The following is a 25,381-nucleotide window of genomic DNA, read 5'->3' as shown; positions in this document are numbered from 1 at the left end:
GAAAAAAGTAATTTTATAAGTGGAAAGAAGAGAATCTAAACGTGAAATGAAATGATAAATCCTGCTAACCAAATAACCTAATAATCTTCTTTAAACATTAAAAAAGTGACATGTGGTATTCACTAATTTTCTTTCCTAATTTTTTTATATGTCATCGTCTTATACTTAGAAGGTATATTAGGCTATTTGGTTTGAAAGAATAATCGTTTCCCGTCCCATTTACATTTTCTTTCTTCCCAGTTATAAAATTACTTTTTTCAACTTCATTTTCAGTTGTTTTTCAAATTCATTAGCAACTATACTTCCTAATGTAACAACCATGATCTAATTGAACAGATGTGTTTGTTTTCATTTGTTGGCATATTTTTTCGGGAAAGGATTTCTTAAAGTTATTTAAGTAAATCTCAACTTTCGATTTAAAATTAAAGGTTAAAATTAAAAGATATATTTAATCATTTTAAATCAAAGGATAAGATCACTCTAACTCTCTAACTTGATACTAGTAACTTTAGGGATCTTTTCCATGTTTTTTCTTACACTTGTCAAATTTATTCATGTCAGAAAAGAAAAAAAAAAAATTTCATTGTTCCAAAAAGTAATTTTACTCCAGACTGCCACTGTGACGAAATCCCGCCATCTTTGATTCTCCTCCTACTTTTGCCATCACCCATCTGACTACCATTACATATCACTGTGACGAAATACTGTTCCTCGATCAGCTGCAGAAAAAGAAGATGATGATGTCTAAGAAGACAACACTTTTATTAGGCTGCTCCTGCTCTTTCATCATCAAAAGTTTCAAAGGTAAATCCATCACCAACCCACTTTTACTCTCCTCCTTTTGCTCCACCCATTCTTCTTCTTCTTCTTCAAGTTATTATCATCATGAGGATGAGCTTTCTCCTCCTAAATCTATATATCAGAAAGTTAACAAATTAGAAGATGCCCTCCACCTGTTTGATGAAATGTCACACAGAAACCCTCTTCCTTCTGTTATTTATTTCACTCAGTTGTTGAATTCTGTCACCAAAATGAAACATTTTTCACATTCCATTAATCTCTTTAATCAAATGTGTGCAATCGGCGTTCCTGTTAATTACTACACTGTGAATATTGCCATCAAGAGTTGTTGTCATATGCGTCGAACCAATGACGGTTTCGCACTTTTAGGCCTTTGCTTTAGACGAGGTATTATACCGACTGTGGTCACATTCAGCACACTCTTAGACGGACTTATCTTAGAAGATAGGATTATTGAGGCCGAGATATTCTTCAAGAAGCTCATCAAACAGAAACTTTGTGAACCTAATGTTTTTACGTATAACACAATGATTAAAGGCCTTTGCAAGTTCGGTGATAATGTTACTTCCCTTTCTTTGCTTAGGCTAATGGATCAAAAAGGTTGCAGACCCGATGTTGTTTCATATAACACCATCATTGATAGTCTTTGCAAGGATCAGATGATCGATGATGCCTTCAAGCTTTTTAAAGAGATGATTTTTGAAAAACGCATCTCACCGACTATCATCACATATAACACTTTGATTTCTGGCCTTTGTAACTTAGGTCGTTGGGAGGAGGTGTATAAGATACTAAAAGAAATGGAGGATTATAGGATCTCTCCAAATGTTAATACCTACACTATATTTGTTGATGCATTATGTAAGGAAGGCAAAACGGAAGAAGCGGAAAGTGTTATCAACATCATGGTTGAGAAACGTAAGAAGCCTGACATAGTAACATACAATTCACTTATCGATGGTTACTGTTTGAGAGGTGAAATGACCAAAGCAAAGACTGTATTTGATGCCATGGTGTTAAAAGGTATACTTCCTAATGTTGTTAGCTACAGCTGTTTGTTAAATGGGTATTGCAAGAAGTCGATGATAGATGAGGCCTTGCATATGTTTAGTGAAATGACGAGACAGGACCTGAAACCTAATGTAGTCACTTACAACACCATGATACAAGGATTGTTTAGGGCCGGACGTTGTGGAGATGCACGCAAATTCTTTGATGAGATGCGAGCACAAGGACAGATCCCAGATGATATCACTTATAGAATAATTTTAGACGGTCTCAGCAACAACCATCTATTAGAAGATGCACTTTCTTTGTTCAAGTTGATGAGTAATAGCAAGCTAAATTCAGATGTTACTGTGTACAACATCCTTATTGATGGTGCAAGCAAATGCGGGAAGCACGGGATTGCAAGAAATCTTTTCAAAGAATTGGTCGTCAAAGGTTTGCAACCTAATGTTAGGACTTATAATGTGATGATTAGTGGTCTATGTTGTGAAGGCTTATTGAATGATGCAAAGCAGTTATTTCTCAAAATGGACGGGAATGGTTGCCCACCGAATGATGTTACTTACCGCCTTCTTATCCAAGGATATCTAAAAAATCAGCACCATGATGATGTCGAAATGCTATTACATGAAATGGATCGAAAAGGTTTCTCACTTGATACTTCAACTATATCACTGTTAATTAATGCGATCGCCACTGGCTCATTACAAAACACTATGCTTATGTTGATACGTAAACTTGTGCCAAAGGAATTGCTGCAGGAGGCCCCCAGTTTTGCCTAGTAGTTTGTTTGCAGAGAAAATGAATAAGTGATTGCGGGTCTTTAGTTTTTGACTTGTTATGTGGATTGAGAATTGCATACGTTGTAAAGTAGTGCCAAAAGCAGTTTTTTTCCCTAGCCCCTAGTTTGTTGCAGTACCAACAAAAAAGTAGGAAATGAATACACTTTTTGAGGATGTGGGATATATGTGTAAGGTCATTAGATTATTTCTGATATTATGTATAATTAATTCACGATTGTAGCGTGTTTGCATTTGTCGTCGTTAAATGTCGATTAATTCTATGGATACCAGTTGTTCCCCCTTGTTTTTTTATTGTTCCATAATGTTTTATATCTTCTCCACTTTATGAGCTGGAATATTTTGATATGTATGTTTCATTGTTCTAAACATAAAGGGGAGTTTGAAGAAGATGGAGTTGCAGACATTCTGCTAAAGTTTTGGCGGCTGAGGAACTGGCCCAGCTACATCTAAGGTAACGTTAGTACCACCACGCCTTGATAAGGTTGAAGAGTGTTCCTCAAACCATGCTGCTTGCATGTATTAAGAAAGATGTTATGAAGTATTTACAAGAAAGAGAGGTTTTTCTTGGAACTATGGCTTGTCTCAAAATATTAGGCACGAACTTATGTTTCGCAATCCATCTTGAAAATGGATTTTGCAAAAACAGCAACTGCATTTTATTCAAAGTTAATTTAATATATATTATAGCCTTCTTTTGCATTTGCAAGAAGGGATCTGAGCATTATGAAAGTTTGATTTTACATTTTAGAGGAGGCAGGCAATGAATAGCTTTGGGCTCAAATCTTCAAATCGACAAATCTACGCCCTTTCTGAACACAAGAGTCAACTTAGAACTTACCATCAAAAAGGGAAAAAAAAAAAAAAATAAAAAGGTTATGACACGAAACATAAATACTCCTGCACTTAAAATATTTATATCGACAATTACAGCAATACAAGGAAATAAATTGGAGACCAGAAACTTACACATAGGTGCTGGATCATCAGCTGATAAACTGATTTCATCATTACCCAATTCTCTAATAAAAAGTCCCAACAATCAAAATTGGTTACAACTTACAAACACCCAAATTTGATCATTTAACAAATGTCCAACATGTAAAACGATACCTATTTCACATCCATACTTCAACCTTCTCTTCACAATATGCATGTCTTCCTTTTACGGAAATTAAGTTAGACGTTCTATTTCATCTTAGCTACAAACATATATAAAAATAGATATTCCATCACTGATAAACTATTATTTTTTCACAGTATGACGATCATTCTATATAATCAATCAGCATTTCATATAAACTAGAAATTGTCTACTGTTAGTCATAGATGATAACAATATGACGTCAGAATAACTACTCGAAAGATATAATAAAATCATTAGAATAACAAATCAAAAAACAAAAAATAATAATTAATAGGATAATGATAAATATGCCTAATAATGTGCCTAATACATTTAAATTTTGACACATGGATTCCACATATTTAACCTAGCCAAACTGCTACAGTATTTAACCTAGCCACTCAGCCGATCAACACACGTCCGAATCTACCTCCTAGATAAAAACGAGTCTAAGCATTTGTACCAAACTAATGTGAAATATATGTCTTCTAGTTTGAAAATGGTTGAGAGTCCATGCACAAGTGGACTAGTTTTTTGGCGGAACTGTCCGTATAATTCACCAACGGCTATTACGTCTTCGTTTTCTGGGTTGAATCCAGGTAAAATAAGCAACTTTTCTTTGATTGAAGGATCAGAATCTTTGTCGGCATCTAGGTTTTCAAGAAATTCAGCATGGATTTCTCGACAGGCAATAATAAACATTGCAGCTGTATCAGGTTGCTGAGCCTCTCGGAGTGCTGCCAGTGCATCTTGTAATGAAACGGCTGCTAAGATCCATGTTAAAAACATATCTCACAAATAGAAAACCAGAGGTGGCAAAATGGCTGATGGGTAAGGGTCCCGGGTAGACATAAACATCTTCTTTTTATGGGTTTCAGCATGTGTTTGCCATAAACCTTTTTTTTTATATAAGCACTAATTACTAAAATTACTCATAAAGCAAAGACTAGACACATAAGTAGAAAGGTGACTCGTATCACAATCAAATGACATGTTCAGCCCATCTATTATCCAAAACCAATTGGTTAAATGAAACTGCAAAAATGTGCACACAAGTAATGCACATAAAGATTCCATGAGAAAAACAAATCGACATATATGGTCATACTATTTTGCTTACTTCTTTAGCCCCCTCTCTTCAAATACTCAAATAAAGAAAATGAATGGAGAAATCCTTTATTTGATAGATTGGTTAACCTCTACTTTGAATTGTTATCTATTATATTTGAAATTCATCGGGGTAACCTTTACCCAAAAAAGAAAAGAAATGGAGATGATATGGAACACAAACACACTGGATTACAGTGTGAAGCTACAAAGAATCAAATAAGTGATTGTTAGAAGTTAAAGGAAGCTGCAAACCTGAGATGCTTCTAACCTTGCAGCATCTGTCCAGTATCCTGCCTCTTGTAGCTGAATAGAAAAAGCAGATTAAATGAATTATTTCATGTTCATCTGCATCATTAAAGTATCAATTTTCAACACCCATGGTATCTCCCATTTTCAATTCAATAAATTCAATATCTTGGTTGATTTCGTTTACCCACAAATCTGAAACATGTCATCATCTTGTGATTTTTGTTTGACCATTGTTGTCCAGCCCCCATCCACAAAAAAAGAACACCTCTTAGTTTACTTCCCTTTTATTTGTTGTGGAAAAGTTTGTGGGTATATTTTTAGCCCCGTTAAGTCCATTATTTGACCGTTATCGACCCAGACCTTTAAATCTACCCTGAAACCCCTTTAACGTAACGGCAGACCCCCGTTACCGTTATAACGGCCGTTAAACCCGTTATTTACAACACTGCTTAGAAGATAGGATTCTTGAGGCAGAAATCTTTTTCAAGAAACTAATCAAACAGAAACTCTGTGAACCCAATGTTGTTATGTACTCCACAATGATCAAAGGCCTTTGCAAATTCGGGGATAATGTTACTGCTCTTTCTTTACTTAGGCTAATGGATCAAAAAGGTTGTAGATATTTAACTACTTTATAACTGTGTTTATTATGACTTTCTGATGTCTCTCAATAAAGGAACATGAATATTATATATAGAAGTAAAAATTACACTTAAGCTATAGAAAATATTAGGAATTAAAATCCTAGCACAATAAGATAATATTAGAATAATGCAGTTCTTTAAGCTACAGATAGTTGACGCTTTTTACAATAATCAGTTTCCTTACTTGAACTTGCCACATGCTCTTCTGATTTGTTTCAATATTGAAACAATCTAAACAGATCATTGCGACTTCTTGTCAAAATAATCGGCTCCCAAGAACTCCTATTTAAAGTCAGGGACAGAGCCATACTTATGTGAGTGGGGCTAGCTGATCCCACTTACAAGTGTTCACCCTTTATTTTGTTAGATGATGTTGATGTGACTTAGTACTTAGTAGGATGTTCGGTTCTTGAGTTGGCAAAGAATGTCTAATTTTATATACTCTACTCTTTGTCGTTAGTCCTAAGTCCTTTGGGTTGTGGTTGTTTCTTTAGCTTGCAGAAGCTTAGGGGAGACCCTATCTGTTGCTCTGATATAATTTTGTTCTTGAAATTATTACTTGCTTTTCAAAAGAATCTATATACTTCATTTTCTATAATCGTGTCCAATGAAGCATTGTATATATGTCATGACCCTTTAGAAAGCTTGTCTGCACCTGTCGAGTTGTCCATGTATAGAGGATGGATGTTTTTTTCTTTTTTTCTTTTTAACTTTTGTTCTTGGGTGCCCCTTTTGGTTTAACAATTGATTATTATTGTTGTAAATTTGTAATTATTGTTAATGTCTATATAGCTTATATTATTAGGATAGAAAAAGCACGCGTCGCATTCTAAGCATCTCACATTCTTACCCAACCCACCCATCTTGCAACAAATTTATTTAATCCATATAGGCATCTTACAATTCTTATTTCTTTTGCTGTGTTTTGATTGATATTTTTCATTGGCAGGTTTTCTCTCGTTTGGAAGTTAAAGGTTTCATTTTTCCATCGAACTTGAAGGGTGTAGATGTTACTTCACATTATTACAGTTTTTGTCATTCATGGGCGCTTGATTATTGCTATGACAATGAGTCATCTGATGGTAACTCATCTGATAGTGATACATCTGATGGTGGCTCAACTGAAAGTGGAGATTTGGAGGAACTAGTTCTTGAAGAGGTTAATTGATTGACGGTACTTCGAATTCTTGTTTAAACTTGAGATGGAACTCTAAAATTTTGTTACTCACCAATTTCATTTCGGAAATCACAAATTCTGAAGCTGTTTAATATTTTTGCTATGTTCTTTTGTTTGTGTCATATTTTATATCAGCTTTTAGTTATCAAATTCCACTTTCATAACATGATCATCCATGCACTCCTACTTCTATATATGAATCGTTGTAGCCTCATTGACTTGACATTGCCGCACATCCATCTGAACCTGGTCGGTTTGCTTGGGACTTAGTGATTGCTGTGTTTTGTGTTTGTGTTCTTGATCCATTAGAGTCCTCTATAACTTAGTGTAGGCACGACACTAATATTAAAGCGAATATTTATACATGATGTTTCTGTTAGCGTTAGATTCAGGTGTAAGAAGAGTTTTTCTTCATCGTGTAATTTATATGGACCTGCAAAAGGGTTACCATTGAAGGCTATGTTGGGTTTCTTCTTTTTATATCTTATTCTTCAAATCTTCTGTTAGTTTGTTTCCCTTTCAAGTTTCTCTTAAGTGTTTATATATACTTGCTTGAGTAAAAAATATTGTTTACCATATAACCTTGTTACTTTGATCTCATTTTTTTTCTGTGATTCTACAAACATATTAAATGTGATTTGGTAACCAGTTGATTGTGGGATCTCGTGGTTATCGGTTGGATTCGTTCTTTGAAAGTAAGATGTATGTTTGAATACATGTGACGGATACATCCACGGATACAAATTTGATAACCAATATCTATGATGTTCAGTGAATGATATGTTCGTAGTTCAATAAGTGTTTAAGCAATAGAAAGACGTACTTTTAGAAATGTACACATTTGCTTACTTTTTTTTATTGATAAACATCCCTATCAAACTTTTTTATTGACAAACACACTTGGGTAAGATAAATACGGGTCACAACAAGTCATGTCGAGTCCAAAAGGTCCAAAATAAAAACACATGACACCCAACTACCACCAACTAGATAAAAACACATCTGCTGCTGGTTTCTGTTTCTTCTTTATTTACTTTACAAAAATAAAGTGAGGAAATTTGGGCAATGATGTATATAAAGCACTTTTAAACTCTTCCATCAAAAAGTTCAAAGGTAAGCCCATGACAAACACTTATTTATACCTATAAGGATGACCTTTCTCCTCCCTCTACTAAATCTATATATCAAAAAGTTACAAATTAGAAGATGCCCTCCACCTGTTCGATGAAATGTCACACAGACACCCTTTCCCATCTGTTATTTATTTTAATCAGCTGTTAAATTCCATCACCAGAATGAAACATTTTTCACATTCTATTCATCTCTTTAATCAAATGTGTGCAATTGGTGTTCCTGTTAGTGTCTATACCATCAATATTTCTATCAAGTGTTGTTGTGAGTTGCGTCGAACCAATGACGGTTTTGCACTCTTGGGATGTTGCTTTAGACGAGGTATTGTACCTGATGTGTACACTTTTAATACACTCCTAGATGGACTCGTTTTAGAAGATAGGATTCTTGAGGCTGAGAGCTTTTTCAAGAAACTAATCAAACAGAAACTCTGTGAACCTGATGTTGTTATGTACACCACAATGATTAAGGGCCTTTGCAAATTCAGGGATAATGTTACTGCTCTTTCTTTACTTAGGCTATTGTTGTTTCATATAACACCATCATTGATGGTCTTTGCAAGGATCAAATGATTGATGATGCCTTTAAGCTATTTAAAGAGATGGTCCTTCAAAAACGCATCCCGCCAACTGTCATCACATATAACACTTTGATTTCTGGTCTATGTAAATTAAGTCAGTAGGATGAGGTGTATAAGTTACTGAAAGAGTTGGAGGAATATAGAATCTCTCCAGATGTGCAAACCTTTAACATATTAGTTGATGCATTATGCAAAGAAGGTAATGCGAAAGAAGCCTATCAATGTCATGGTTGAGAAAGGTAAGGAGCCGAACATAGTAACTTACAGCTCACTTATCGACGGTTATTGTTTGCGAGGTGAAATGACTAAAGCAAAGGCTGTGTTTGATGCCATGGTATTTAAAGGTATCCTCCCGGATGTTATTACTTACAACAATTTGTTAAATGGGTATTGCAAGAAGTTGATGATAGATGAGGAAGGCTCTGAAACCCGATGTAGTAACTTACAGCACCATGATACAAGGACTGTTTAAGGTTGGTCGTTGTGGAGATGCACGCAAACTCTTTGATGAGATGGGAGCACAGGGTCAAACTCCAGATGAATTGACTTATGGAATAATTCTAGAGGGTCTCAGCAACAACCATCTATTTGAAGACGCACTTTCTTTGTTCAAGTTGATGGGCAATAGCAAGCTAAATTCAGATGTTGTTGTGTACAATATCCTTATTGATGGTGCAAGCAAATGCGGCAAGCATGAAATTGCAAAAGAACTTTTCCAAAACTTGGCAATGAAAGGTTTGCAACCTAATGTTCAGACATATAATGTGATGATTAGTGGCTTATGTCGCGCAGGCTTATTGGAGGATGCAAAGCAGTTGTTTCATAAAATGGACGGGAGTGGTTGCCCACCGGATAATGTTACTTACTGCCTTCTTATCCAAGGATATCTGAAAAATCAGCACCATGATGATGTCGAAATGCTATTACATGTAATGGATGAAAAAGGTTTCTCACTTGATACTTCGACTATATCACTGTTAATTAATGTGATCGCCATTGGCTCATTACATAACACTATGCTTATGTTGATACGTAAACTAGTGCCAAAGGAATTGCTGTAGGAGGCCCCCCAGTTTTGCCTAGCCTAGTAGTTTGTTTGCATTGCCTAGCCTAGTAGTTTGTTTGCAGAGAATAAATAAGTGATTGAGGGGCTTGAGTTTTTGACTTTTTATGTGGATTCAGAGTTGTTTACGTTGTATGTAAACTAGTGCCAAAAACAATTATTTTGTCTAGCCCCTAGTTTGTTGCGGTACCAACAAAAAGTAGAAGATGAGTACACCTTTTGAGGGTGGGATATATGTGTAAGGTCATTGGACTATTTCTGATATTATGTATAATGAATTCATGACTGTAGCGTGTTTGCATTTGTCGTTGTTAAAAGTTGATAAATTCCATGGATACCAGTCCCCCCTTTTTTTTTGTTCCATGATGTTTATATGTTCTCCACTATATGACTGCAAATATTTGGATGTGTATGATGTCATTGTTCTAAACATAAAGGGGAGTTTGAAGAAGATGAATTTGCAGACATTCTTAAAGTTTTGGCAGCTGAGAAACTGGCACGGCTGTGTGTAAGTTAAGGTTAGTACCACCATGCCTCGAAGAGGCTGGAGTGTTCCACAAACTTTATAAACTGATACATCTCTGTGCCTGCTAAATGTGCATGGCATATAGGTGCCGCTATATTATATACAACAGAAACAAAAACACCAGTTAATAACAAAAGGGGACAGGAAAAAGCAGGTTTGCCTAACTTGAATTACAACTGATCACTTTAAATAATATTATCGTAAATGACATTACATCGACATAAAATAGAGTGGACCAGAAAAGACGTTATGAATTATTTACATGAAAGAGAGGTTGTTCTTGGAACTAATATGGCTTGTCTCAAAATATTAGGCACAAAGTTTATGTTTTGCAATAAATCTTAAAAATGGATTTGCAAAGACAGCAACTGCATTTTGTTCAAAAATCAATTTACAAAATATATTTTAACCATCTTTTACATCTTAGAGGCAGTCAGGCAGGCAATGAATGGCTTTGGGCTCAAATCTTCAAATCGACAACGCCCATTTTGAACACGAGTAAACTTAGAACTTACCAACAGAAAGGAAAATAAAAATGGTTATGGCACGAAACATAAATACTAAAATATTTATATTGACAATTACAGCATATACAAGGAAATAAATTGGAGACTAAAAACTTACACATAGGAGTTTAGGACTAAGAGCGCACAAGCTCCTGGCGATCATCAGCTGATAAACCGATTTCATCATACCCATTACCCAATTCTCTAATATGAAGTCCGAACAATCAAAATTGGTTACAAACACCCCAAATTTCATCATTTAACAAATGTCAAACGTGTAGAAAGAAAATACCTATTTCACATCTATACTTCAACCTTCTCTTCACAATATGCACGTCTTCCTTTTACGGACATTAAGTTAGATGTTCTATTTCAGCTAAGCTAAAAACATATATAAAAATAGATATTCCATCACTGATAAACTATCATCTTTTCACAACATGACAATCATTCCATATAATCAATCAGCATTTCATATAAACTAGAAAAGGTCTACTGTTAGTCGTAGATGATAACAATATGACGTCAGAATAACTACTAGAAAGACTTTTATATACTAAAATCATTAGAATAAAATATAATATTAAGATATCACAAGCTCAAACTGCCACAGTATTTAACCTAGACAAAAACGAGTCTAAGCATTTGTACGATACAAGTTCCCAAAATCTTTAACTTACATTATCCAATATGACCAAAATTGGTTCCTCTAACCCTTATACAGACCACAACAATGGTCAATTATAAAGTAATCCCAGATATACATATAACAAGTTCAACTACGCCTTTTTCCCACTTCAATATCAACTTGTACCTAGCCTTAATTACAGTAAGTTCAGATTTTGAGTCAACTAATTTGAATATATGTCTTCTAGTCTGAAAATGGTTGAGAATCCATGCACAAGTGGACAAGTTTTTGTTGGAACTGTCCGTATAATTCACCAACGGCTATTACGTCTTCGTTTTCTGGGTTCAATCCAGGTAAAATAAGCAACTTTTCTTTGATTGAAAGATCAGAATCTTTGTCGGCATCTAGGTTTTCAAGAAATTCAGCATGGATTTCCCGACAGGCAATAATGAACATTGCAGCTGTATCAGGTTGCTGAGCCTCTCGGAGTGCTGCCAGTGCATCTTGTAATGAACCGGCTGCTATGTACAAAACCAGGGCTCTGCATTGAAAATCATGTCCCAGATCCATGTTACAAACATATCTAACAAATAGAAAACCAGAGGTGGCAAAATGGTAGATGGGTAAGGGCCATGTGTAGATTTGTAAAAAAGATTTATTGGGGTTCAAGTGTTCAACAAGTTCTGCTATAAAGCTTATCTTTTATGAATAACGAGAGTAAGTACCCGCGCGTTGCGGCGGTGAGATGGTGGGGGTGATAGCTTGGTCAGAGAGTGTGATAGTCAAATGCCTACGGCCTCCGCCCTCAGATTTAAAAATTCGTCGAAAGTATATCGAATGACATCTCTAATGAAAGAGCATGATATTTTAAGAACACCCATACAATTTTTATAATTTATCGACGTATGATTTTTGAGATAAAAGATTTTGAATGAATTGGAGGAATAAATGATTTATGGGGGTGAGAGAAAAAAGATGGTTGGTTGAGATTTGAGGAGAGAGAAAGGGTATTATGGTTATTTTAGATAAATATAGAATAGATGAGAAGGGTAATTTGGGGATGTACTTAAAATCAATATTGAAAATTTCAATTCAATGTTGAAAATCTGGAAGGAATCTGCATTATAATATAGTATAGATAATTAGTGTAAAGTATGATGAATGAACTAAACTATTGTTTTTTTTAGAAGATGATTTTACAGGTTATAAGCACTAATTACTAAAATTTCATTGTGGTTGACTTTCTATGGTTGGATACATTGATTTTTAAGATAACATTTTGTCACCTTTTATTGATTCCAGATAAAGCAAAACCTGAATCAATTCATTTCCTTAATAAATGGATGGAATTATAACTCACAAAGCAAAGACTAGGCAAGTAGAAATGGTGACTCGTATCACAATCAAATGAAAAGAATTGACGATACCTCCAGATGTTATGTTCAGCACGAAGGACATGTTCAGCCCATCTATGTAATACCCTGAAAAACAACAATGCGTAAGAGAACATCTATTATCTAAAACCTTTGGTTAAGAAAGTTCGAACCACCAAACAGGTCAATTCACTAAATGAAACACAAAAATGTGCATGCAATTTGTACAGCTCGACGAAAGTGTGAACATAAAGATTCCATGAGAAAATGAAAGTAAAAGAACTACATATATTGTGCTTCTTTATCCTCCTCTCTTCAAATACTCGAATAAAGAAAATGAATTGAGATGATATGGTTAAAGGCAGCTGCAAACCTTGCATAATCAGTTCCTTTTAAATGAGTTGCTGCCAACGTTGCAGCATCTGTCCAGTATCCTGCATCTTGTAGCTGAATTGAAAAAGTGGATTAAGTAAATTATTTCATGTTCTTGTGCACCATAAAAGTATCAATTTTCAATAAGCAAAAACCAGACCTATGTACAGATTCTATGATTGTTCACGTAAGGTCCTTTGATACATTAATTTATGGAGACTCAAAGTCAAAACTCAAGGGCAATGAAGCTCGCTCGGTACTGTCCTATTCATATATGACGGGTAGAGGTGGCAATATCGGCAGATTGGGTAATGGGCAATATTCAAAATAGCATTGTTGCAACTATAATTTAAATTTTAAAGCACTTTGGATGACTTTCAACGCATTTGACCTGTTACCCATCTAGCCTTTTATCTTTGTTTGACCCATTTCAGATCAAACACAACCCAGATTAACCCTTTCATAAGTCAGCCAGTCAATATTGCCAACTCTAAAAACAGTTACATCAGTGAATCCTGTGAAATTGCAATTACTTGTAGAGGTGTAGGGTTCTGAGAAATCTATAATTAGCAGAAAGTCAGAACAAAATCTTGTTTTATACTAGTTAAATTTCGCGAGTGACAGAACACCACCTGCGAACAAGCTTCTTGATACCTCCCAACAGCGCATAGGAGATGGGTACCAGACAATGACCTATCGGTCTCTACCATATTTGCTGCAACCACCTGTAACAAAAAAAAAAAATCCAGACAAAAAATTTTAATAAAAAATTTTAATAATTAGAGTGTAGCACAAAATGATGTTTTAACGTGAATAGGAAAAATATGTTGAAACATGATCACCTTTACTGCTAGTTCATTAAGGGATTTTGACACTGCAGATGAAAGAGCAACGGCACGCAAAGCATTTGGATAGAAGTACGGGCTCTCTGGAGGAGTAGAAAGCATTAAACTGACAGCAGCTTCCAGGTTACCAATTGACACAAGCCTGATTATCATCGACATAAAAATAAGAAGCAGATTATCTTACAACTTATGAAAAATATGTAAATATGAATCAGAGGAATTGACAACACAGCAAAAGCAAAGCAGGAACATAGGCCTGCGAACATGGTGACAAGTAGATTGAGGGAATTACACTTACTCATGCACACGGTTCTGAATAGCCTCTTCATCCTCCAACTTTTCATGCCAGGTTATACGTTCACTAGCACCCTCCCACAACTCTTCTTGTTCAAAAGCCATCAACTTTAGTTCACCATCACTCTGGTGAAATAGAAGCTATTATTAATTTCGCGTATTATCTATTTCCGTTTTTTATTATTTCACATTATCAGAGTTTACACTTATAGGAGTAAAAACCTAAGTAAGAAATATCCAATGGGGATTTCTTAAGTTGATAGTTAAAGATATTGATCCTCATTGCGAATATTAAGAATCAAATAATCAGTATTATACCAGCAACAACATAACCAATTAAATTTACTTACCATTCTTTTTAGTATATTCTAGAAAGATAAAGTAAGTAAAAATCAACCAAAATATTCTGTAAATTCTGTCAGAAAAAAGAAACATAAAAGAAAAAAATAATAGAATGTCATTTTTTTTCTCATTCAATCTATTAGCTTTAAGAAAAGATGGACATATCATACACTCAAGTAGTTGATTATCTGCTCATAACAACTTCAAACAACATAAGCATATCCAAAGTTCCTAACACTATCTCTTACAACACTTTTTCTAACAACTGATAATTGCATATCACACAATCAAACTCAAATTCAAACACCACCTAATGGGAATGAAATCAAATATAAGTATTCTATAACTAATCATAAATATTGTCAGGGAAAACCTAGGTTATATTTAGAAATACGTGTCAAATCATCCACAGAACCCATGAGTACAATAGAGAAACAACTAAAAAATGAATTATAACTCATTGTGAGAAACAGAGCATACAAAAATTCATACGAGTATATCACATTATTTTCTCTTAGTGGCAATTACTTTGCTGGTCATAATAAAAAAGAAACAAAAAGCTTACCACCGTGTTCTTTTTACTTGAGCCAGTCCCTGATTTTCCTTTAGAGGATATCCTACTAAGCAATGACACGTCATCAGTTTCTGAAGAAGATGATTTTATTGTGGGTTTTTGCTGAGACTTGTTAGCCAGATTGTTCATTAAATGCTTAAGTGCGCGAGGCAATTGCAGCCAAAAGTAAGCCTCTGACGTTTCACCAAATATTGCAGCAGCGAAAGAGAATCTTGCAAATGAACCTTTATCAAGTATAGCGGCATACTGTCGCACCCTCTCATCATCAAGTATGCAACCTGATTTAACCAGATATAAAATATGGAAATGAAAAGATATTAACCACATTTATCCACACATATACCAAAATAGACTTCATGCCATAAACCAAGAACCTACCTTCTCTCTGGTAAGGCTCTAATACCTTAAGAAGCAACTCTGGCACAACGGAGTCACCAATAGTTGGTATATCGATTAAATAACTACGAAGATCTCCTACAGATGATGCACTTTTTGATAGCTGAGAATTATCTTTATTGGTAATCATACTGTATGTGTTAAACCATGAAGACTTAACACCACATTGCAAGATCAGCCGCAGTGCCTGTAGATCAGACAATGGATGAAAAGGTTCATTTAAGTGGAAATGCCAAATAAATCTTCTAACTTTGAACTGCTATAGAGTAACAAATGTGTATTGACTCGGAAAATTCATTTTCCATTCTATACATAGTGTTTTTGACATGTCAGAAGAACCTAACACACAGGGTGTCTAAGTAGCATTCAAAATCGTTGTACTTGTCCCTATAAAAGAAGAAAAAAATCAAAAAGTATTTGTCTGCTTTATATCTGGAAACAATTTTAGTCAAGCATCGTGGCATTATCAATTGCTTCAAGGCTGGAGTAAAAAAGTGAAGTTCATTTACAGAATATATTGAAGTCAACATTACCAAGGCATGTGCTGTAGGAAGTAATATAGGAGAGCACAAAGGCATTGGCCGAAATCGTTCTTTCATAGGTCCAGACTGGGCTTCGTAACCAATTCTTTTGTCACTGTAGAGAAGGATTAGATATTTAATTGATCATGAACGATAGCAAATTGTAAAAGTCAGCAACCAATCAATACAAGCTTATTATCAGTACTTTTTGTTTTTATCTTATATAAATAGAACTTATAAATTTAAGCATTGTTTTACGAGTTGAATAAAGTTGTCGAAAAAGCTAAAAAATATTTATCACACATACATGTTAACCTCAATAAGTCGAAAGCTACTATCGGCTCCAGTAATACACAATACTAATGGATCACTTTTATCAGTTCGCACAGGCAACCAATCGAGTTCAAGAACAAGGGTTCCGGGAAACTGAGGCTGTAGTAGGGAGTTGGCTAATGGATCTGGTGAATCCTGGACACACAAAATTATAGTTAAATTAATCTTCTTTTTCAGTTTATATTTACTTTTTTCCCTTTTTGTCCTCTCCATGCAAATATACAATCATATTTTGACCAAATTAATAATTATAGACATAAAAGAATCAAGTCATGCCACTCGCTTACAAGATCAAATACCGAAAATGTATTGTCATTAAACAATACAGCAATACGTCCACGGCTACGATCTCCAGGAACAACAGGTGAAAACTTAATTCTGCGAATGCCTTCCCGGTGAGTGTTGAAAGAGGAGGATTGTCCAGTTGTAACATCCCACCACCGTATATTCCCTGACCTGTCCCCCATGACCTGACATGTAAATCAATCAAGGTAGAGTTGATGAGACGGAAAGCAGAAAACTCAATAAACAAGAGAATGTAGAATGTACTCACCACATGAGGCAAACGATAAGCCATAGCTCTGACTGGTCCATCAGAAGAAACAAGTGAAGAAGTAGGCCACTTTGGTCTGCAGAGAAATAAATATCTCTCATGAACTTATGTAAACTCAGTTCGCATTTTGTAATCCAATAAAACTCCACAAAACTAGAAATGCCATGAAAATGATAGAAAAAAAAAGATTGAAAAGAGAAAATCAAATTGTGTTATGGTTTCAGATAGAAAAGGAACAATAATGGCCAAGAAAACTAAATCTAAACTGGAAAAAGTTAAATTGCTTGTGTTTTTGGACAAAGACTTTGAAGATTCCAGTAATCGCCAACCACCAGAAAATCATAGAAATAATTCAAGATGACATCAGATAATGAGTGTGTTGTTTTTGGTAAAGATTAGTACTTGAAGTCTCGAATCCTTCGCCCGTGAACTTCAAACACCCCTAGAGCACCATTTACCAAGGCAAATGCAAAACTCTCAGAAAATTCTTCTTGCGATCCATCTGGACTCACTGTCTCTGCAAAAAAAATGATAGATAATGCTCTTGAGAATAACTAGCATACAAGAATGATAGTAGGAGCAGGAATAATTTGTAAAACCTTACAACTTGAAAAGGCTAATAGCTGGGTAGTCATATGATACATGACATTTTGATGAGCCTCTGACCGTCTATAATACAAAATAATAGCTTAATGATATTTTAGGGGCCAAAAGTGAGATACGGCTTGATGCCATTACACCAAAGTATGTAAGTGTTTTTGGAAGTAAAGAATGATAATCATTTAAAGATTCAGAAATGTGGAATCATGTAGGCTGAGATCATTATGTTACATCTTTATGGAACTAGAAGTAAAGCACATGTCAAGGGGTGAATATAAGACGATGGAGCCCACCATAACTTTGGAATCAGATTCGATGTCATCCACTTGGATGCCCTTATCAGAACATAGGTTGAACCCATCTCTGAGAGCTCCGCTGAATCTAGCTGGGGTTTGCGGTGGTAGAGGGACTGGATCGGAAAAAAGAGTGATTCAAGTTTCATGAATTCTTTGGTTACATAATCTCAACTCTCAAGGCTAAGAAACCCATGTTCATTGAATTAAGTAAAATGTAATAACAAAGTGTGATATTGTGATGCTTGTAGCCTAATCAGTCAACTAAGTTAATAAACATATTTTTCTTATACATTATACCATAAATCTTTCAACAGGTGAGGCTTAACTGTGGAAACCTCATTGATAGTATTTTGGCATAAATCTAGGCTAATGGGTTGTGTCTAGAATGCTGTAAGTGAGAAGTGTCATGGTAATGGTAAAGATAAAGATAGTGCCAATGCTATTAAACTCACTAGAGTCTGCCTGGGATACCATCCCATCTGGTGGCACAGAAGCATCAGTTTGCTTGGATGTTCCTGTCTGTGATGGGCGTGGAACAGTAGGAAGAGTCCATTCCAGTACTGTAAACGGAAGAGCTAAAGACCTAAGCTGCAGAAAAGAAAACATTATGATTGTTGTCTATATACGTATGTATTGATGTATATGTACGTATGTATGTGTATATGTTATGAATAAGTGTGTGTCATGAAATTATTTAGATTGGGTCGCATTTTCAGGCATGCAGAAACCACCAAACTTGCATTTGATGGATTGGTGCATATACTGCATAGAATCCACATCGACTAGTGGAGTTCAAAGGTGTGAAAAAGAAAATCATGATAGATTGCAACATATATGTGTTGGCGTTATGTTGTCTTAGGCCCACTAAAGGCTATTAATTTATAGACTTCCAGGATAATCTAAAGGCAGCAGGCCTTAGTTAATTAGGGCAGCAGGCCAGGTTCTGTTTTGAGCTGACTTGGGGAGCAAGTTTAGCAACCCTAATTGTAGCCTATATAGCATATAATCTCTTATCTCTTTTACATGTAATTTGGGTTGAGGGATTCAATAAAGAAAAACCAGTTGCCCCCCGTGGATATGCTCACACAGTTTAGTGTGAGATACCACATTAAATCTTGGTGTTACTTGTCTTTTCTTTTCTGTTTAAATTCCAGATTCATGTGTGTGTTTTATATCAGAACCTGTAACTTTGTTCCTAACAATATGGTGAGCTATGGAAGGCATAACAGAAGTAAATGTATAGTAGGCATACCGCATATCCGAGTAACTATGAAGCTTCTTTGAAACATTAGTAGCATGCACTTGATAAACATACATAATTCAGAAAACAAATATGGCAAACCTGATTACCTAATCTCTTATGGCAAACATACATAAATGAAGTATCCGTTCAAACAAAATCAGCTAAAGACCCTTTCTTCACTTTAATTAGAATGTACCAACTTATATGAGTATTTTTATATGCTCTATCAATATACAAAGGACTTTAGCATCATATTAGCATGCAATCATTCGGCAAACCTAGTACAAGCAGCTCTATTGTAATGGTAAGCTAGCAAAGAAATATACAACCCACAACGAACAACACCCCCAAACATACTGATAACATGATACTGCTAAAAAGTACTAGATATAATGAAAGCCTGAAATCCATTTCGTTTACCATGATTGGAGTCTTTGTCATCGCCCAAACCTCAACAGGTGCATCACGAAACAATATCAATAGATACCTACAAAATACATCAAGAATGTATCATTTCAACTTTTCACAAGAATGCAGTTACTAATTGTATACACCGCTTTCTTACATTGTATTTACAAATGGAGCTGATATAAGGCCATCTTACTACGGAAAATGGTAATTAAGTTCTATAGGCAGGGCAAAGTGCAAAGATAAAAGAAACCTAAATGAAATGATCTTGATATAAGTCATATAACAATGTCATATGGTGAAGGACAGGACATCAATGATACAGCCTATTTAGAATAAAGACCTCGAGATGTCTATACAAAACTTCTCTTACCAAACAAAAAAATCTGTTTCTGTTCTAAATATTTGTTTCTGTTTGTTGTGTGATAGTCCTCAAAAAAATCATATATGGGCACAAACTGACAATGCACCTTATGAGATGAAGGTATTCTGAGAACTAGGGTATGAGTATCTGCAAGTGTGCACACTCAAACAACAAGACCACAATCATCAGAGGTATATATTCTACATTGCAATTAAGTGATGAAGGTATTCTGAGAACTAGGGTATGAGTATCTGCAAGTGTGCACACTCACACAACAAGACCACAATCATCAGAGGAATATATTCTACATTGCAATTAAGTCTAATGAGGAGAGAGGAGAAACATCATCTAAATGTTTTGGCAGTCCAGCTAGATTCACGATATACCTAACAAAATGAACTTTATTTGTGGCATGCTGTGTATTGAGAATCCATATAAAAAAATAAGCAAAGTAGTCAGCTTAATGAACCTTCCGGAAGACGAAGCCCGCAGAGCTCTTATGGGTGTTCGCTCTGGTTTCTGTAAGACCCTAAATGTTCGATTAAGGCCAGTCCGGAGATTAGTCACGACAAGCCTATTAGTATATCCACCAGTCTTCTCATTTCCCTGGGTTTGCAAAGCGACAGTTATGTGTTATTCCAGTTTGAGAAGGCAAATGAGTGTGGTCAGTGTTAGATGCATACTAGCTAAGCAATCATAAAAACAGCAAACAATGTGTAAATACTAGGAGGAAAAGGAATCTTCAAATGCTTAAATAAAGGAATTTTATAAAAAATAAAAATCTATTGACCAATAGGAGCCTTCAATTTTACCTAAAAACCTCCCACCCATAATTAATAGCTCTTATTTCTATCTGCATAACCAATGTACATACCTGATATTCAAAATTTTCACCAACACCTTAAAATCATGAAAAGAAATCAACGATATTTTTAAATTTTCCACCAACATCGTCAAACTCATGAGGAGAAATTACAGTAGTTCAAAATTATCACCAACGGTAAACTCATGCAAAAAACTTAACGATCTTTACTTCATAAATAACAATTTAAAATACAACACTACTTAAACTTACTGATACCAAAAGCTATTGGTATAAAAGCAAACAATGACAAATTTTGATACATTTAGTTTGTTCCTCACCTGATTGTATGAGAATGAGACCAGTCTTGAATTTCCTAGCCACCTTAATCCTCTTACAACACTATCATGGATAGAAAAACTTGCAGCAACAGCATTTGCAGAAACATCAACAATTTCAACTGACCCACTCTGAGTTCCCAGAGCAACTAGTGGAACAGCTGCAGCAGGATGGTTTCCTCCTCCTTCACATGTAATACCTTAATATTTAGTTAATGAACTTATCATTTAGAATCATCAAGAACTCTGATGTGGTGATATGGATATAGATGAGTCACAGAGACAGAACTCACGTGCCAAAGTAGCAGTTAAAGAAGGGGATGGTACAGCTAACATAGTCACCGCTGAGGAAAGAAGATGCAGCTGGCCAACTAGACTGAACTGCATGAAGAAATTACTGGTAAGAAAGCATTGATACAGAATTTGATCAATGAACGGCAAGAAATAAAGTGGAAGCTAGAGATTTTTCTAGTCACATTTTACAAGCTGACTAAAGATTATTATAGTATATCTCTGCAATAGGACACAAACTTAGAATCAATGGATAGGCCAGTCTAACTAGGTACACTCTGAGCACAATCATGAATAAGATGTAAAATATCTAGTAAGTAGACTATCAAAATCAATGGATAGGCCAGCCTAAATGGTCTTTTCTTTTCTCTAAGCATTATATGAACACAATTGAAATCCACCAACTTCATTTATGATCTACAATGCCCTTGAACCTTCTCACCCCTCGGGGGTATGTGGGCTAATCAAACATATAAATGGATGTGTCATATAGAATAGAACCATAAAATTAGTAAAATCAACCATAATTTTATCCTCCACATGAAAGTTATATTTAGGGTGCTTTTATATCACCCAACCACAAACTGTGGTCATTAAAGATAGACGCCTCCAAATTATGATGTCTTCTAAGTCAATAACCAGCCTAATATGAAACACCCAAGTGTGGATATGAGGACACACAACAAGGCACCATGATCTCTTTCTTTGAACCAGAGTTAATGAGCATAGAAGCTCCAAATTGATCATGACTATTATTTAAAAATTTCAATAACTGCCCAGTCATCAACAGGTGTATTTAATCCAATGTAGCTTCAAAATTGAAATTTATAATCCCGTATCATAGCATGTCAGATTTAGAACTAATGTGGTTTACAAGGTGCACTGATGCGCTTATAGTATTTTGATCCTCGTACTAACACAGGGAAAGGAAGAACCCTAGATTTGACCTTACTATGGAAATAACCTCCTTGAACCATAATATTGAGCTTATAATGAGAGAAAGCAATATAATATATGAATTTGCTTGTCAGGAATGTTTGAGTATCAACCTTAAGTACAAGATCATCCTGGTTCCATTTGGAGGCTGATGAACGACCCTTTTTTATATTCTCCTTATCGGTTTGTTTAACCACATCCTTCACAGGATCAAGGGAAGAATCCACTCCATCAGCAGTTGTATCTAGAGCTGGAACATTACTGCTATCTGCAACAACGCCAACATCTGCTGCATCTTTTTGATTCTCTGTTGGGCCCTCAGCAGTCAGAAGCCAATTCCATATTTTTCCATCATCAGTAATGGATAACACATGTGTTTTAGAAATTACTTGAAATTCATCACAAAAGTCAAAAGGATTGTCAAAGTCCATATCAACTTCCGTGTCAGGCGTTGAAGAATGATGTCCATCAGAAAGAAGCTTACGAACATTTTGAAGGGTGGAATCTGATCGAGAGATGACAACTGCAAGAACTGAGGGAGAAGGGACAGGCGTACCAAGTGAAGGCATCAATTCTTCCATCATGCACATTACGTGGACCTGCTCTCCTCTATGGTAATATGCAAATAAGTATATCTCATCATATTGAATATATAACTTAGATATCTAACTATAAACACACACAAGCAATTACTGATAAGACCTCCATTATAGTAGAGAACAAACATTATTCTACAAATCAGGAACGCAGAATATCCGAGTAAAAATAAGGCAGCATGCATCCACATCTATAGCATACCTAATCTTTTGTGTTAGTGGTTTAAGTAGGCAGATCAATTGACTACTTCTAGTGAAAACAAATTCAATTCAAGTATCTTAAAAAAATAAGAAAAAGACATAGATGAGAGAATATATCTGACTGCACCGACAACATCAAATTTTCTCAAGATTTTCTCATCTTTAGCCATTTAATAACTTCCTTCAAACTTCAGGGAAGTTCAATTCAACTTTATAAAGAGAGTTCAAGGGGAGTAGATGCACATTAGTTTATCTTCTATTCTGAACATTGTAAATGGAATGTAGTAATAACTTCTAAAGTTTTAAAAGCTAATGGACATCAATATAAGATAAAAGCAGTTCAAAAGTCCTAACGAGGGTCTCATCTAAAGTATAACGAGATACAATATGGATACTGAATTACTAGGGCTTTTAATCAATTGTGTGTGGTTCACCTAAAAAGTTAGGGCTTTTCTATGTTTGTTGCATATTTTAAAACCCTGCGCATATCCTAAATCCGTTATATGATCACAAAAAATAAACATCCTGAGCCCACTACGCAGCAAAGTCTAATGTGATAAAATATGCCTTCCAAATATCTTGCAGGTTCCACATATGTGGTGACAATTCATATAAACATATTCTAATTCACGATGCAATAATGAAACTTATAGCAGTTATAACAAACCATGTGCATATAATAAAAGGCGAGAAAGAAACAATTATACATACATAAATACATTTTGAATTAAGAAAAGAATTTCACTCACTCCTTTCGCCGCCAAGCGCTAAGCCGTCCATCAAAATGAGCACAATAAACAGCCTCCAAGCTCGGATCCGGCAACACATCCATAAACTTTCCACAACCTCTCGGCAAACCTCCTCGCCACAGCACCTTCCCATATTGCAAGTCAAACACAACCAATTCCCTAGGAAATGTCACATACAATATATTTTTCCAATGCGGCGAGAACGCTACTTTCGCCACGTAATTCGGATACAACGCAGCCGCAGGCGTATCGCCAGAACTCACAGCACCGTCTCGTTCAAGCTTACTCAATTCCGACGAATCCGTCGGAATCTGAAGCTCGCGCAAAACGACGTCGGATTCGGAACTATCGCCGTGTACTTTAACCGATAACAAAAATCCTTTCAAACCTACAACAACAAAATGACGCGAATCAAACGGATCACGTTGTACGGACGAGAAAACCTCCGGAGCGACGTCGTATTTGAAGAAACAACGGCCAGTAACAGAAGTTTGAAAAAGCGAAAGCAAAGAGGATCCGGTAATCGCGGCAATGATCCACGAATCGGATCCGGATCCAGATCCGGTTCGGATCCAGCTCAAATCCTGAACACCTAATTTAGAAACCGGATCCGTATGAAGGAAAATAACAGGTGAAATTAAAACCGATTTTGTAGCGATGACACGTGGATCAATTATACAAATCCGGCCTTGACGATCGCCAGCAGCTAAAAGCAAATGAGAGTGAGAAGAAGTTGGATCATGTGAGAGAAGGTCCATACGAAGAGAAGTAGGGCACCATCGTACGGATGTAATGTAAGGAGAAAGAGATGATGAAGGAGGAGAAGGAATAGGATGTACGGAAATCAGTTGCATTGACCGTGAGTCAACGATGGCGACGGAACTGCCGGCGGCGTAAGCGAGGAGATTAGTGGTGGATAGAAGGTCGGCGGAACCGAAGTTGTTGCGAGAAGGTGGGCCCGGGAGCATGAAGTTGTTGTTGGAGATTGTTGTGGTGGTGGTTGTGGTGGTTTGTGGCGGTGGTGATTGGAGTGATGATGATGACATTGTTCGCCGGTGAAGTGATTTTGGATTGGACTGTAGTCTAAGTTAACATTTGTATTTTTTTTGTGTGTGTTTTTTTACAGGTTTATGTCAAAATGATGATGATGCTGATGATGGCAAGTGACTGAAAAGTTGTCTGTTACCACTATCTTTTTGTAATAAGTGAAACGAGTTGATAACCACTCCTTTGTAAAAAAAAGAATTAAGGCTTCACTATTCACACATTTTTTATTTCATTTCACATTAGTTAACAACACATATAATCCCTCACATTAATTTTAATCATTCAAATTTTTTTGATAATATTTTGTATAATATAAATATTAATTCATATAATTATTATTTATCATATAATTTGAATGATAATAATTTTTTCATGTTATATATCGGTAACTTCCAACTACTCTACATTAGTAATATTTAATTCTTGTAATTTTTTTTTTACTATAGGTGTTCTACGTCTAAATACACCAAATAATCTTGAACTACTACATTGCCAAAGATAAAACCTTTGGTCTTTACTGACATGAATTTGTGTAACTTATCTTCATTTCACATATTG

At 35.5% G+C, this 25,381-nt stretch overlaps 2 protein-coding genes and 1 pseudogene across 4 annotated transcripts; 1 reads left to right on the top strand and 2 right to left on the bottom strand.

The window, feature by feature from the left end:
- The first annotated feature begins 552 nt into the window (after positions 1-552).
- On the top strand, positions 553-9,990 carry LOC122599543 (annotated as a pseudogene).
- On the bottom strand, positions 4,018-5,348 carry LOC122599439. Of its 2 annotated transcripts, none has more exons than XM_043771952.1 (3): positions 5,279-5,348; positions 5,098-5,148; positions 4,018-4,499 (listed from the first exon to the last, which is right to left on the bottom strand). In XM_043771952.1, the coding sequence occupies exons 1-3, from the start codon at positions 5,340-5,342 to the stop codon at positions 4,162-4,164; spliced, it is 453 nt and encodes a 150-aa protein (XP_043627887.1). In that variant the 5' UTR covers positions 5,343-5,348; the 3' UTR covers positions 4,018-4,161. The 2 variants fall into 2 exon arrangements, with proteins under 2 accessions (XP_043627887.1, XP_043627886.1); XM_043771951.1 differs by having other exon boundaries at positions 5,098-5,190; positions 5,283-5,328.
- A 1,296-nt stretch (positions 9,991-11,286) lies between the features above and the next one.
- On the bottom strand, positions 11,287-24,923 carry LOC122599438 (WD repeat-containing protein 11-like). Of its 2 annotated transcripts, none has more exons than XM_043771948.1 (20): positions 23,777-24,923; positions 22,344-22,839; positions 21,297-21,384; positions 21,007-21,203; positions 20,333-20,469; positions 19,512-19,578; positions 18,301-18,436; positions 17,355-17,469; positions 16,953-17,028; positions 16,687-16,869; positions 16,374-16,534; positions 16,079-16,181; positions 15,528-15,732; positions 15,141-15,427; positions 14,238-14,359; positions 13,937-14,081; positions 13,727-13,819; positions 13,096-13,169; positions 12,777-12,830; positions 11,287-11,890 (listed from the first exon to the last, which is right to left on the bottom strand). In XM_043771948.1, exons 1-20 carry the CDS (start codon positions 24,820-24,822, stop codon positions 11,593-11,595), a joined length of 4,083 nt encoding a protein of 1,360 aa, XP_043627883.1. In that variant the 5' UTR covers positions 24,823-24,923; the 3' UTR covers positions 11,287-11,592. The 2 variants fall into 2 exon arrangements, with proteins under 2 accessions (XP_043627883.1, XP_043627885.1); XM_043771950.1 differs by having other exon boundaries at positions 21,007-21,188.
- Positions 24,924-25,381: the final 458 nt, after the last annotated feature.

This window comes from Erigeron canadensis, chromosome 5, assembly GCF_010389155.1.
Source record: "Erigeron canadensis isolate Cc75 chromosome 5, C_canadensis_v1, whole genome shotgun sequence".
Classification (NCBI taxonomy): domain Eukaryota; kingdom Viridiplantae; phylum Streptophyta; class Magnoliopsida; order Asterales; family Asteraceae; genus Erigeron; species Erigeron canadensis.
This window is presented reverse-complemented; position numbering and strand designations above follow the sequence as displayed.